Source organism: Stenella coeruleoalba (genome assembly GCF_951394435.1).
Source record: "Stenella coeruleoalba genome assembly, chromosome: 2".
In the NCBI taxonomy this organism is placed as follows: domain Eukaryota; kingdom Metazoa; phylum Chordata; class Mammalia; order Artiodactyla; family Delphinidae; genus Stenella; species Stenella coeruleoalba.
In genome coordinates this window covers 102,423,406-102,437,875 of record NC_137147.1, presented here as the reverse complement: position 1 = coordinate 102,437,875, position 14,470 = coordinate 102,423,406, and the positions used below count along the sequence as shown (strand labels likewise).

General features: G+C 46.0%; 1 protein-coding gene across 11 annotated transcripts in view; it reads right to left on the bottom strand.

The window, feature by feature from the left end:
- The window catches only part of DIP2C (disco interacting protein 2 homolog C), a 367,823-nt gene that overhangs the window by 179,622 nt on the left and 173,731 nt on the right, over positions 1 to 14,470 (bottom strand). For 7 of the 11 annotated variants that reach the window (XR_013825253.1, XM_079907065.1, XM_079907063.1 and 4 more), the window contains exons 2-3: positions 7,305 to 7,376; positions 5,554 to 5,721 (exon numbers count right to left, since the gene is read on the bottom strand). Coding sequence is in view for 9 of the 11 variants with exons in the window: in XM_079907065.1 (XP_079763191.1) it covers positions 5,554 to 5,721; positions 7,305 to 7,376 (240 nt within the window). In the remaining 2 variants the exon portion in view is untranslated. Of the gene's footprint in view, positions 1 to 5,553; positions 5,722 to 7,304; positions 7,377 to 9,583; positions 9,851 to 14,470 lie in introns of those variants that run through there. The other 4 variants (XM_079907067.1, XM_079907070.1, XM_079907066.1 and 1 more) reach the window with 2 other exon arrangements.

Sequence of the window (14,470 nt, the reverse complement as noted above, 5' to 3'; positions counted from 1 at the left end):
AAAGGTCACCAGGCTTAGCGCCCAGCCCTGCCCGGGCGCCTTCACAGTCACACGCCACCTGCAGCTCCCAGCACCCTCTCTGCCACCAGGGCCACTAGAGCCCGGAATGTCAGTCTCCCTCTTCAATCCAAGCAGGGCTCTGACTGGTTCATGTCTCTACACCCTGTGGACCACAGAACCGAGCTCTAAGCTCCTTCCCTGACTGCCAACCTCCCTCCACCACACCCTCCTCGCCAGCCACCTCCCACTCGTGCCTCCAGGTTCCTGTCACACACAAACACTCTTCCCAAGTTTTTGCCCTGTCCTATCGCTATTCACTCCTCCAAATGCTTTTTTTCCCATCCATATGTAAAAACTTTGTTTAAGCCCAAGGGAGAGAAAGCAGAGAAATAAGCCATTTTTATTAGAACTTCAATTACTTCTAACACATGTTTAAGAAAGGTTCCCCCAAACTAACATAATATTGTAAATCAACTTTACTTCAATAAAAAAAGAAAGGTTCCCCAAAGAAAATCCTAACAATATAGTTCTGGCACCTAAACAACCCACCAATTTCAGATTATTAAATAAATGCAGATATTTCATTAACGCTATGGTAAAGTAGATAATAGAAATCACAATAATCCTCCTATTAACCTAAGAATAAGGCCCACAGGGGCTGGTCCATTCACCCAGACACAATGGTGCACTACAGGCCAGAAGACCTGCAGTATAGACACCTGCCAGAAAAAGTATTTCTAAATTCAGACAGTAAGGGAAATACACTGAAAAACCTTGGTTTTCAACATATTTTTAAAAGAAATCATGAAGGATGTGTACGAGATAACCTGCATAAAAAAGTATATAAGATTTAAAACAAACATCTTGATTCAAATTCTGGTCTTATTTTTACTAATTGCGTAATGGGACAAATCGCGCAGCCTCTGAACCTCGGTTCCCACATGTGTTGGGGTGCAGCCATGGACACATTAATACAGGAGTGACTGCTACTCCCAGGACCCTCACCGTGACCCAAGGCTCTCTGCTCCCTGCACACAGCATTCGTGGATCTCAGGGTCCCTCGACCTCACCGGGCACCCAAAGGGCTCTCACTTAAGTGAAAACATGCTTTAGGCAGTTGGTAAAACTGACAAGGATTTTTCCATATTTCAAGTTTGTACAAAAACAATTTTTGAATTGTCCCATTCTCTTCTAGCACCTAATTATACTTTCCTTCACACAACAGCACTTATTTCTAACGTAAGTACCATCAAGGAGTTTGCCAGAAAATAAACAGGACAACTGTAGTACAGGTGAGAAATTTACTACATTCACTTCATACTGACGCAAATGAGAACAGCACAAAAGAGACAGAAATCTCACCATCAGCACTGTAACATCTCCCTGACCATGCTGACCATGCTGGCCTGATTCTTACATTACTGTCCCTCTTGTGTCTACCTTACCCTCCATTCGCATGAAGCCTTGCAATAAATCAGTATAAATTTGCTAACCATTTTCCTATTCATGTTTGAATTTTCGTAGGGACTCATGCCTGGAAAAGTACAGATGACCTGGAGTTCAGGGTTTCACAAGAGCCCCTACCATCATGCATCTGTGTCTCATCCCCACATCCCAGCACTTGGCTTTGCTCAGCAGGGAAGTTCGGAGGCAATGAGAGTATATGGTCAGGATCAGGGCTTCGGATTTCTGCGTTTTCCTTATAGATTGTCCACAAAAACCCATATGAGCCAGACCCAAAGTAGACACCACTCTCCCTGCTCCATGCCCAGCTCCACCTTCCGTAGAGTCTCAGCTGTTCCCTGTTAACTACTGGTGTCTGGGGGAGGAACCTGATTGGTTCATGCCACCAAAAAGAAGAAGAAACCCATCAATAATCACCAACTGTGTGTGATAAAATAAGAATACTACTTAGACAACTGAGAGTAGCAAGCTGTGTATCAAGATCATGACCAGGGCTTACCTAGGATACAGGTCATTTACCTTTAGGTGATGAAAGTTCATTTCCTGTAGCAACTCAGTCTGTAAAGAATTCATGCTAAGTCGCAGGCCACCCTGATTTAACTACTCATATTTCTCTTTTTCTGGCATTTAACTTTGCAGGCTACACCCCATCCATCATGAACAGATGGCATGGCCGAAGAAGTCCCCTAGGACCAGCTCTGTGTCCCTACAACCCAGGTCAGACAGGCAACACACTGCTGTGCCCAGGGAAGTGAGGGCTGCATTTTGGGAGACAAACTCTGTGGCAGGATGAAAATATAGACCAAACTGTGCACCTGGCACCAGAGAAGCAGAGCAGTTGTTAATGTGAAGAAGCAGAACCGATCAACCACAGCAGTGCCAGTAAGCTTCATTTTCTGGAGAATATAAAACACAACGGCCTGTCCTAACCCCAGGGATCAGGCAAGAAATCCTTGTCGAAGTGACACTGCACTGAGCTTTAAAAGATGCACAGGTACAGGCAGAGGGCACAAGCACGTACAGAATGCCTCACATGCAGTGTGACATCGGATGTAGGCTGGAGGAGGTGAAGAGAGGTCAGGCTGCTATCCGTGAAGCCCTTCTGATGCAGACGAGTCTGCACTCCGGGTGGGGCCGTCTGCCTTCTCCAAAAGAGCAAAAGTGGACAATAAACTCGCCCTAACCAAGAGAGGCTCCTCTCTGAGTAGGCTGTTCACGTGGATCCCACAGCCGATCCCCAGCGAGCAGGAAGGAAACAGACAGACTTGCCCTCTGGTCACGGTAGCCGAATTCACCAAGATTTTCACAACTACACAGTCACAGTAAGTCCTTGTAACTGAGCACAAGACGCTTGCTGTTGGAGGAGAGGCGAGATGGGCCTGGAGAAGACTGGATCTATATAAATCACTCACCACTCAGAAACATTTGATGCCAATCACGTGGAAAGTAATATTTAGCCAATACATGCATCATGAGAATAGAGGGACTATTTGGTCAAGGAAAGTTTCACTATTTATGGTAATGTTGGAATGTTACTACCTCACATCACCATGGCCTTGTCATGAAAGCAGTGAAGACTCATATAGAAGCTAACACCACGTGATTAAGATACCCCTGGAGAGAGTGGTAGAGAGTGGACTTTATCTTCTATTTTCATAAATTTTATCAGGTTCAGAGACTAATGAAAAATATATAGTTTCAAAGACTAATGAAAAACTGCAAGACAACTAGAACCAAGTAAGTTCTCCTGAATAATATTTTCTCTTTGATAATGATTTTCAATATATTCTGACCCCTTACTTCATTAAATACATAATTTTCTTTTTTCTTTCTAGCTCTGGCACACTTTCCCTCATCCAGCTTTAGGTGAGCATTCAACACTGTGCTCCCTGAAAACAGCGTATCTTTGACTGGGTTCCCCAGTCACTCACTTCTGTGCAGAGAAGAAAATCAGGAAAAAGCCTGCTTCCCCAGCACTTTGCCTCAGATGGGGTAATGCTTGGGAGCTCAGACTAGGGTGCTCAGCTGTTGCTGAAGGCTGTGGAAGCCATCCTAATTCATAATCGTGTGTCCCAAACAAATCTCCAAAGTATATTTGAAATATCTTTGGAATACTTTCTAGAGAAGTCTTTAAACAATTTTTTTTTAATATATAAATTTATTTATTTATTTATGGCTGCATTGGGTCTTCGTTGCTGTGCGCAGGCTTTCTCTAGCTGTGTTGAATGGGGGTTACTCTTCGTTGCGGTGCGCAGGCTTCTCATTGCCGTGGCTTCTCTTGTTGTGGAGCGTGGGCTCTAGAGCACAGGCTCAGTAGTTGTGCTGCACGGGCTTAGTTGCTCTGTGGCATGTGGGATCTTCCTGGGCCAGAGCTCGAACCCATGTCCCCTGCATTGGCAGGTGGATTCTTAACCACTGCGCCACCATGGAAGTCCCTCTAGAGAAGTCTTAACTTTTTCTCTGATAAATAAAAATAATGTTAAAAAAAAAAAGAAGTAAAGTTCATCAAAACACAAACTACTTTTAGAAAAGTGTATGGCAGGATAAGGGTAACTAAAAAGGAAAACAAGGTATTTCTCATAAAGATCCTACACCAGGGCTTCCCTGGTGGCGCAGTGGTTGAGAGTCTGCCTGCCGATGCAAGGGACATGGGTTCGTGCCCCGGTCCGGGAAGATCCCACATGCCGCGGAGCGGCTAGGCCCGTGAGCCATGGCCGCTGAGCCTGCGCATCCGGAGCCTGTGCTCCGCAACAGGAGAGGCCACAACAGTGAGAGGCCTGCGTACCGCAAAAAAAAAAAAAAAAGATCCTACACCAAAAGAATCATGTCTAAGACTGACCTAGTCAAGAAAGAATTCTCTGATTTAGATCCACGTGCTCTCCTTACTGCTTCCCAGAGACAGTCTTATACGTGTGACCATTCATCCAGGGCAACTTCTCAGAAATACAGATCAGCAATAAGAACTGCAAAACTACCTGGGCATCTGGTCGCCCAATCCCAGCATCATGGGTGAACCTGCCTTCTCCTTCCCAGTGGGAATGGCGTGGTCACAAGGGCCAGGGAGCAGTGTTCCCAAGCAGCTCTCACAGCCTCACACATCCGCAGGTGCAGCAGTGAAGCATACAGAAATTGCGACGGGGCCCCTGCAGCTAATGCCCAACTCCACCGCCCGCCTACCACCGCTCCGCTCTTCCCCACACAGACAGGCATCACGCCCGTCAGCAGGCTGGCATGGAGAGGAGGGCAGAGCCACAGCGGAGAGACCCGGCTGGGTTCCCTCCTCTAAGATCCTGGGGGTCAACTGTGACATAACAGCTTAGTGTCTGTACCTGATTCTCAAACAATGCCTTTTATTTGAGGTAAAACCCTGAAGCTTATAAATGCTTATTCCTTATTGTACTAAAAGGCGCACTGAACTCATCTTTTTGGGCTTCTTATATTCAAAATATTGCTCACTAAAATAATTTTGACCTCTGAATAGGATCACGACCTCTAAGAATACACTCTATGATTAACTGGTTCAATTTTTCAATTTCAAAACTCCATAACTGCCCTCTGGAGATAGGAATACCACGGAGCTACAGACCTTACTCCCTGAAGCAGATCTCAGAGGCCAGGATTCATTAGAGTTCATCCTTCACCCAGGTCTCTGGCTATGAGACAAAGTTTAGCGGAATATCAACAATTTTAGGAAGAACTGTATGATCTGTCATGCATTCTTCTTTCTTAAGTGTTTTGTAAGTGGTGCTCCAAATGCAAAACTATGGTTGTAAAAACCGAGTATTATATTTTAATAGAAAACACTCAAAAACTGGGCCCTGAGTCAGCAGGATGATCATGGTCCGGGGTCTGTGACAAGCTCTTTGCCCAAGGAGCACTGTGGCCTCGATAAGTCGCACAAGTTCAAATGGAGAACAGGGGCTCAGAAACAGGACCTCCTATGTTCCCCCAAGGCTGAGCCCTCACTTCTGTTTAGAAAGGCATCAGGTGGACAGTCCATTGCAAACGTGCCCTGCCGTGGGGTGTGTGTGTGTGTGTGTGTGTGTGTGTCTCTCTCTCTCTCTCTCTCTCTCAGTTAAGTGCGCTCACCGAAACGAAAGTAAAACAGTGGCCGGTTTCCTGCGGTGCTGGCCGCCCGCTCTCTGACCGCGGCGTCTCGGATGTCACACACCCCGATGTTGCCAGCCTGCAGCATTCTTCTCGGGGCTCCTTCACTGTGCTGCAGTCTACACCGGACCACGGCAGCTCCATTCGCTGCTGTAACAAGTTGAAAAAAAACTAATTAATTCAAACTTTAGTTTTTTTTAAATTTGTTACAGCACCGAGCAGAGCGGCCGACCCCATGCAGAACAGCATAAAGAACATCAAAGGGACCACGCCACACAGGGCCACCCTCAGCGCTCAGCAACACGGGTCAGCCACGTTCCTGGCACTGTCACAGCTCCAGAGCCATCTTCTGGGAAGGTGCAGAACTGCTTCTGTTTCACTTTTGTTTGGTAAGGCACGGACAATAAAATCTAGCAACCCAAAGGGCCTACAGTCTCCCCGCCAGCCTTCCTCCAAGACCAGGAGGGGCCAAGTGCAGACAGGAATTCATCACAACAGCTCTGCTGGAGCACGAGAGGAGGAAAGCGGGGAGACCACATCTAGTCGTTTGCCCACGTGTGCTCTGAAGTCTCTCACACATGGGGTCAGCTAGACAACACACTTATGTTCCATCCACTCAGACAGCGCAGAGCTTCTTCCTTTTACAGACTAGACAGCAGGAAAACCCAGGCCGTCAGCTAAGGCAGGCCCACGCAGCCGGTCCATCTTTATGTTAACTCTCTTAAGTACCGAGAAAAGAAAGAAATCACACACAACCAAACAAAGCTAAAAAAGCAGCAGAAACTCAACACACAAGTTAAGTGTCCTGGAATGTGAGCCACAGGTGGGGACACTCCTTCTGCGCCCACAGCACTGGAGGCTGTGTCACAGTCCGGAGAGCCGGTGGGCCTGCGCTGGGCCTGCACATGCAGACTTGAACCTCTTCTAGCAGAAGCGGCTCAGCAGAGCTTCACATTTGTTCCAACACTGAACACTGGAGAGTCTATTTCTGTTGCTGTCCTTCCTCCTGGAGGACTTGTGTTAGCTTTAAGCCATTCCTAATGCCCAGAAAATTCTCAAGGTTGCCCTTGGGCTGAACTGAGCTTACATCAGAACGGAGTGTTACAACTGCAGCCCAGTATCATCTTCCTTTCCCTGAAATGTACAGAACCCAGCTTGAGGACAGAAATTCTACACACTTGCACACGTGCAAACGCTGGAATTAAACAGGATTTGTACTTGGGGAAGAATCCATTACGTTGACAATCACGTTTCAAGAAACAACCAACCTTTACAATTTTATAATACCAGGCAGGATGTTACACCATTTTTCTAGATTTCTAGATTGGCCCTCCACCCCGCACCAATGACGTCAACGAAAACCTTGGATTAATTTAAACCATTATCAATAAATTTAACTTACTAAGACAAAAGTCATGTTTAAACCATAAATGCTCTCATATTTTTTATGACTGTAGCCATTTTAAAGTAATCAAACATATTACTGCAGCTCTATGAATAAAATACCTATTAAATTTATTAGGCACATTTATAGAAAAGTCGTATGTATCTTCTAAATTCACAAAATATCCTGCAATCACACAAAGGAGTAGGATGTGCCTAGTGCCACCTCAATGGCGTGATCTGCATGCAGACTGGGGACTGAGGGAGGACTTGTGCTCAGCTGTTCTCTCGCGTGTTACAGTTAACTCTTAAAATGGGATGCTTTATGCTACTCATCAAGGTTTACGTACTCGGAGGCTGGGGCAGGTAGGCTCCAATCAATTTCGATCTCTTCTTTTCATATCCTTTTTGTGTGATGTCACCTGTAAGAGAAGGAAAGGGAAGTTCAGAATGCTTTCACAGGTAGTGCTGAACACTCAACTGTGAAGACACAGTCACATCTGTGTGTGTCTTCTATTTCCTTATAATTATAATTTAAGAAGAAAGCACTTCATATCATTCACCTTGACATTTCCTCTGCTCACAAATAAATACTCATTTAAGTTATATAAAATCCTTCACTACGCGCACACATGCTTGTCCCTGGCCCCTTCTCACAAGGTTTTGGGTCTGATGGGGTCCAGAATTAGATTCTTGCAATCTTATTCACATCTGTGGGGCAGGAAACCTCCCCGATCTACACGGCTCTCACTAACTCAATCAACAATGGATTCTGCAGGTGTCTACCCCAGTGAGAGCTGGCCAAAACCACCGCTGATTAGCATCTTCCTCCATTAATGAGACTTTTTTTCTTATCAGGCGTGTCGGTCCCAAGGACTATACTTACTGCTAGCGTATTTTTGAAAATAAGTGTCTAAGATGAAATTAAACAGTAGATAAAACAAAGCAAGAGAACATAGGACCTATGGAATCCAAAATATATGAGAAAGAAGCTTATCAATAAAACAGGAATTAAATTGCTGATGCCAGAGATTCAAGAGCCATTGCTAGGCTGGCATTTTCCCCAAGTGCCAAGTACCTGGGACAAATAACCTTTATGACGTGCAACAGCCTTTCCCAATTACAAGCTCGAATGTACCCAAAATGCTGATTTGTGCCCTTGAATTTTTCTGAAACTGTTAATTTTTTTCCTAATATTCTGACCAAGCCATCATTCCTAAAAGAGCTAAACACTAAAGTTTCAATAAAAATACAGCAAACAAATGAAAAGTTATAATGAGTCACACACAAGTTGCTAAGTCCGCTTTTCCTGGTGGTGGTGCTCGCTACATTTGATCAAACCAGAGGGCACCCTGACCCAACCAGCTCACAGCTCACTGCAGTCTTGTCCAGCCCACGAAACACATGACTAGTTTATGCACATGGAGCTGTAAACAACATAAATAAATGAAAACACAGCCCGCTATTGACTATTGAGCATTTTTGGTGCTAAAACACACTGACCGCTCTTTGAAGACAATAAAACTACGAGAAAGCTATTTTTTGTGCTAATTGTGCTGCTGCTCAGCATTTTATAAACCCAAAACTAGTTTGCTCCCTGAGGGGTTGCCTAGAGGAAAACAGAAGCACCAGACAGGGAAAGGAGCACGTGTGTGGGGGGTGTGTTGGTGGGAAAAGCACATACTGGCCTGTTGGGAGGCCACCTGAGCACAGGGTAGACACCTACTGTTTACCGGGTGTTTCCCTCCAGTGCTCTCCCTTTCCCAGCCAACCCCACAGCTGCTCTGCACAGTCCTGCCATCAAATCCTAGCCTGATGAACGAGCCCCGTCCAGCTTGTTCTTCACCCAAAGTTCAGCTTAAGTTTTGAGGAGGAGATCAAGATGGCAGAGCAGGAAGATGTGGAGCTCACCTCCCCCCATGAACAAATCTAAACTACATCTACATGTGGAACAATTCTCACTGAAAACTAACTGGAGACTGGCAGAAAGACTCCTGTACAACTGGGGCTATAAGAAAGAGCCACATGGAATAGGGTAGGAAGAGAAGTGATCTGGTCAGGAGCTGTGCCCCACGGAGGGGACTCAGAGGAAGAGGGAGATCACAGGAGCAGAGATCTGCCCTGGGGAGTGAGCGGTTTGGCCACAGATCAGGCTCCCTGGTCCTGGGGTCTGACACAGTGAAGATGAGTGCCCTTGGCTGGTTGGAGGGCCCATGGACTAACGGGAGGGCTGTGGGAAGCCTGGGCTCCACGGTGAGGAGTGTGCACGCCGGCTTGCTCCCATGCAGGGTGGAGCGAGGGCTGCTCCAGCAGCTGCTGGTTTCCCATAGCCTCAGCCAAGCGACCGCTCCAGTCCCGCTTGCTTCATGATGGGGAGAGGGCCCAGCTGTAAGACTCAGAGCAGCTCAGACCCAAAGCAGCGACTGAGTGGGGTGGCGGCAACCACTAGCAGTGCTTACACAGGTGGCGAGTCAGAAGCAGCCCTGACCTCTGTCAGTGGCCAAACCCCCCAACCCCGCTGAGAGCCCACACAGGCACCTCTTGCTTCAGCACTGCTGGGGCGACGCGACTGGTGCGGGGAGCGTGGAAAACATACACTTAAAGGGAATGGAGCCGGCTTGGAACTGACCCTCAGGGCTTCTGCTCCAGCAACTTGGGACCTGGCCCGGCCCCAACAGGATGTTGATGCCATCGAGCAGAGGGGAAGCCCAGCTCACACCTGGCTGCAGCCCTCACCCCTCCATCTTCAGCCCCTCCTCCTAAAAGTTGAGAGCTGCCAGCACACCCTGGGGGTAAGACATGACTTGTGCTCACAACAGATAATGAAGCAAAAATAAACAAGTTACCAGATAAAGAATTCAAAGCATTAGTAATAAGGATGCTAACTAAACTTGGGAAAGGAATAGATGAACATGGTGAGAATTTTAGTAAGAAACTAGAAAATATTTTTTTAAAAAAGAACCAGTCAGAATTGAAGAATACAATAAGTGAAATGAAAAACACACTAGAAGGAAAGAAAAGCAGATTAGGTGATAGTGAAGAACACATAAGTCATCTGGAAGATAGAATAATGGAAATCACACAAGAAGAACAGTAAAAAGAAAAGCAAATTTAAAAATGAGAACAGTTTAAACAATCTCTGGGACAACATCAAGCACACTAACAACCACATTATGAGGTTCCAGAAGGAGAGATAGAGAAGAGGGTAAAAATGTATTTGATGAAGTTATGGCTGAAAACTTTACAAACCTAAAGAAGGAAACAGATATCCAGGTACAGGAAGCACTGAGAGTCCCATCCCAAACAAGATGAACTCAAAGAGACCCACATCAAGGCATATCATAATTAAAATGGCAAAAGTTACAGATAGAGGATTCTAATGGCAGCAAGAGAGAAACAAAGAGTCTCATTCAAGGGAACCCCCATAAGGCTATCAGCTGATTTTTCAGCAGAAATATTGCAGGCTAGAAGGGAGTGGCATGATACATTTAAAGTGCTGAAAGGTAAAAACCTGCAACCTAGGATACTCTACCCAGCAAGGTTACCATTCAGAATTGAAGAAGAGATAAAGAACTTCTCAGACAAGCAAAAACTAGAAGACTTCATCAATACTGAAGCTACCCTAAAAGGAATGTTACAGGGTCTTCTCTAAGTGGAAAAGAAAAGGCTACAACAAGAAGAATCTATAGGAAAAGAAAAACCCCACTAGTAAAGGCAGACATACAGTAAAGGCTGAGGATCAACCATTTAAGCTAGTCGAAATATTAAAAGACAAAGTTCAGCTCAAGTTTTAAAAATTTCTCAGATGAACATTTAAGTATTGTGGGGGGGGGGGGGTCCTTCCCTTGAAGCCAACCTCAAAGGACACTCACTATTCACTCTCATTTTAAATGTGGTCTTACTTTGGAAAGCTCCAGCTGTTAAGATCCTGGCCTAAAGGAACACAGGTGCTTTCCGCGTGAAGCCACAGCTCCTCTTTAAAGGGGAGATGTTAATGTCGGCTTCACAGGGGCGTCCACTCAGGCTCCTGACCCCACAGACTCAGAAAGGCTGGGTGGGAGGCGGAGTCAGTACCTCCACGCAGGTGTTCTATTTCAGCTCCACTACTAAATCATGCCACTAAGCAGTCAGCTCGGAGAACCTCCAGATATGACTCAGAAATCCCAGGCTGCTATCATCTTTCGAAACCTAGAAGAGGGAAAGGGAGACGCTATTTATTGAATAACTTCCACACCCCACGAATTTTATCTAAATCACAGGTTGGAAAACTACAAATCCAGCCTGTGGGCTGTTTCTGGAAATAAAGTTTTACCAGCACACAGCCATACTCCCTGGCAAGCACCACAACACACAGCGTGCAGCCTGCATAGCCAGAAGTATTAACTACACGGCCCTGTCCTACGCGTCCTAAATAATCTCTTTTAATCCTTATAACAACTGATGTTACAGGTAAGAAATCGAGGTGCAAATAATGGTTATGTTTCTTGCCCAGGCCCCCAGATCTATGAAGAAAACCACCTCTGTCCAAGTCCAGAACTTTTCCCATGAAAGCCACACCTAGAGTCTCCACTCGAGCCTCCACTCTGTGACCACTGGTCAGCATTCTTGCCACCGGATGTCCTGTCCAGCTCTCCGCCTGATCCGGACGCCCTCCTCAGGGACAACCTCTCACCCCACTGCCTGTTTCCATGCCCCCAGCCCCTGCCCTGTCTCAGTGACATCCCAGCCTTGAGCTCTGGCCACACAGATTCCTGCACAAGTCTCATGAGGCCTCAGATGGCTGCTTACAGTTTGTTTTTGTAACACATACGAGTGGCTTATCTTCAAAGCCGGGCTGTGACACCTTCACGGGTCAGTGTCCTACAGAACCGAGTATGACCCCTCTGTTTTACAGACCAGGACTATGTATTGATGGAGTTAATCACAAATGAGCAGCAGACACCAACATACAGAACGACTTCAAATAAGCGACTGGACAGATGCTGCATTCATAATCAGGGAAAGTGCCTGGTGATTATTTAACTGTTTAGTGGCCATGTGGGGAAAGGACAGAGGGAAATCGATGATTATTCCATTATTAAAGTGTGTGAAACACCAGCCTGGCTCATGTGTTACGTAAAGGATCCAGCGTCTGCGGCAGGAGCAGGTTCCTCAGGCGTCCCAAGCATCAGGGCTAAAATGTCCTCGCTGCGTTTCCTTTTCCACGCAGAAAGTCCAGTTATTTTTAACTCTGGAGCTACTTTAGCATCTGGTAGACTGAGGTCCAAAAGACTATCTATGTCAAACTCACTGCAAATTTATATAAGTAGGGCGATCTTGTGTTCTGAAGCAACCAATGAGGATAATATAGTAAGACAGATAAGAGAGGTAGATGAATGGAGATAGAAAGAATAAATTGAAAGGATAGATAGACGACTGATAGAAGGAAGGAAGATAGATGAAAGATGGGTAGGAAAGACAGAAGCTGGCTAGCTTTACACACAACTCCATCCACCCAGAGCCCCTCCTTCGTTTCTGCCTGAGGTTGACCTACAATCAGTGCCATGGTATCGCCATGGAAACACAGTGTTTCTCTTCACTTTACATCCATTCAGGCTAAAGCTGGATGCTTTAGCATCCAACTTTGGCTGCTCCTCCCCTCTGCTCCTCACTTTGGATCTGTAATGAGCACACAGTCTTCAGGATGAAACTCTGTAAACTCAATGCAGAAAGGCTATGAGAGAGAGGAACCCTACTCCACATCACATTTCTAAGCAAGACTTTATTAAAACCTATCAATCTATAAAGACTATTCCATGGTTTACAGCAGGTTAATTAGTATTCTTTCAACCTGTAAGCTAAAAGAACACTATCAAGGAAACACGTAGATCACTTCGCCCATGCTGCATCTACATTTTGCTCCTTGAAAAGGCGCAAACAGTTGCTGATGTTAAAGGACATGGACCACAGGATCCCTTGCTTGAGAATTTCCCATACAAAATTCCAAAGAGTGTATTTTCCATGCTTTGATACTCAAGACACCCATCTAACTCTCCTTTCATTTTAGGAATAAGAATGTATGACAGAAAAGTAAACACATAAATCGTTTGTAACTTCAGTGAAGAGAAAATAAAAGTGATTTTTTGAGACACTTTCTACTTTATCAAAAACGTTATTTATATTATTATTCTTGGACAAAGAAGCTCCATAAGACCAAGAATTACAACAGTAGAAATTAAAGTTCTCATGTGTTCTGTAACAAAGGAAAGAGAGATTTACAGCCAAGTCATAAATTTGAACTGAAAATGCAAGTCAAGTAAAGCCCCCAATGTACGGTTGAATCTCACTAAGACAGAGACCATTCTCCCCCCCGCCCTGCCCCCACCCTGGGAAGAATTCTTTTTCTTACTCATATTGTAGTCCAGAGTTTCCAGGCAAACCCTGAGTCTTAGAAAAGCGAAGGAAAAAACAGCCTAGGAAATGCAAGAAGGGAGGTCATACTGCAGCTCCTCTCTTTTTCCATCCTGGCCTCATTCTGGCAAACTTGGACCCCACAGGAATTTGCAGAGCCCTGTGGGTGTTGGGTCAGAATAGGACAACCCGTAGAGCCAGGAATACCCCCAAGAGGGGAGTGTGTGCCCCAGAGCCACCTCCACAGCTGGGTAAGCGCCGAGTAAACAGACCAGCCTAACAGGGATGGTTTCCATTCTTGGTGTCAGGAGTTTATTATTTAATGCTGGAACGAATGCTTTATATAACAAAGCAATCATTTCCATGTTTGGAATTTTATGGCTGTCAGGAACCTTCAGAACGCCTCTCTCCTAAGCCGCTGGCTTTATAAGGCTTAGGGAGCACCCTTGACGGCCTTCTCCCTCCCACCCAGCTGCTGGAGGCACATTTGTCATCTCTGTGGGAAGCTTTTCTTTTCTGCAGAGAGACTGTGCTGTCCTGGCAAGAACCCACCTGTCCAGGGGAGTAGAAGCAGGCAGACCGGGAACCTCTCCTCGCCCTGAACACAAACCATACATCAGCTAACTTCTCTGGTCTCATCTTTCTCAGTGATAAAATATTGGTAATAACACCTATCACCTTCCACCGTAGTTGAAAAGATCAAATACACAGAACGTGAAACGTCTCAGAAAGCATGAAATAGGGAAGAAAACATAGTTTAAAAACCCAGCAAGTACTCATGTGGTACCTACTACACGTGCAAACTTGTGAAGGACACTACCAGGCTCCCAGGCACGGCACCTGCTCCGAGTTGGGCGGGAAGAATTCCATGCTGGGCGAGCCAGCCAGCAGTACATGCGAAGAGCAGGATGGCTCCAGGGGACGGAGGCCGAAGGCAGCAGATGACAGAGTATCAGAAACCCCGAGGAAACTTGAAATCCCAACCTCTTAGGCATCCACGCGCTTCTCTTTTATCCCCGCCACAGTAACTGGACCTGGGGTGCCATCAGCTCTCCCTGTGTCGACCACACAGCGGCTCGCAGCTCTGGATCTCAGTCCCCAGCGCCCGCCCGCTCCCCACCCACTG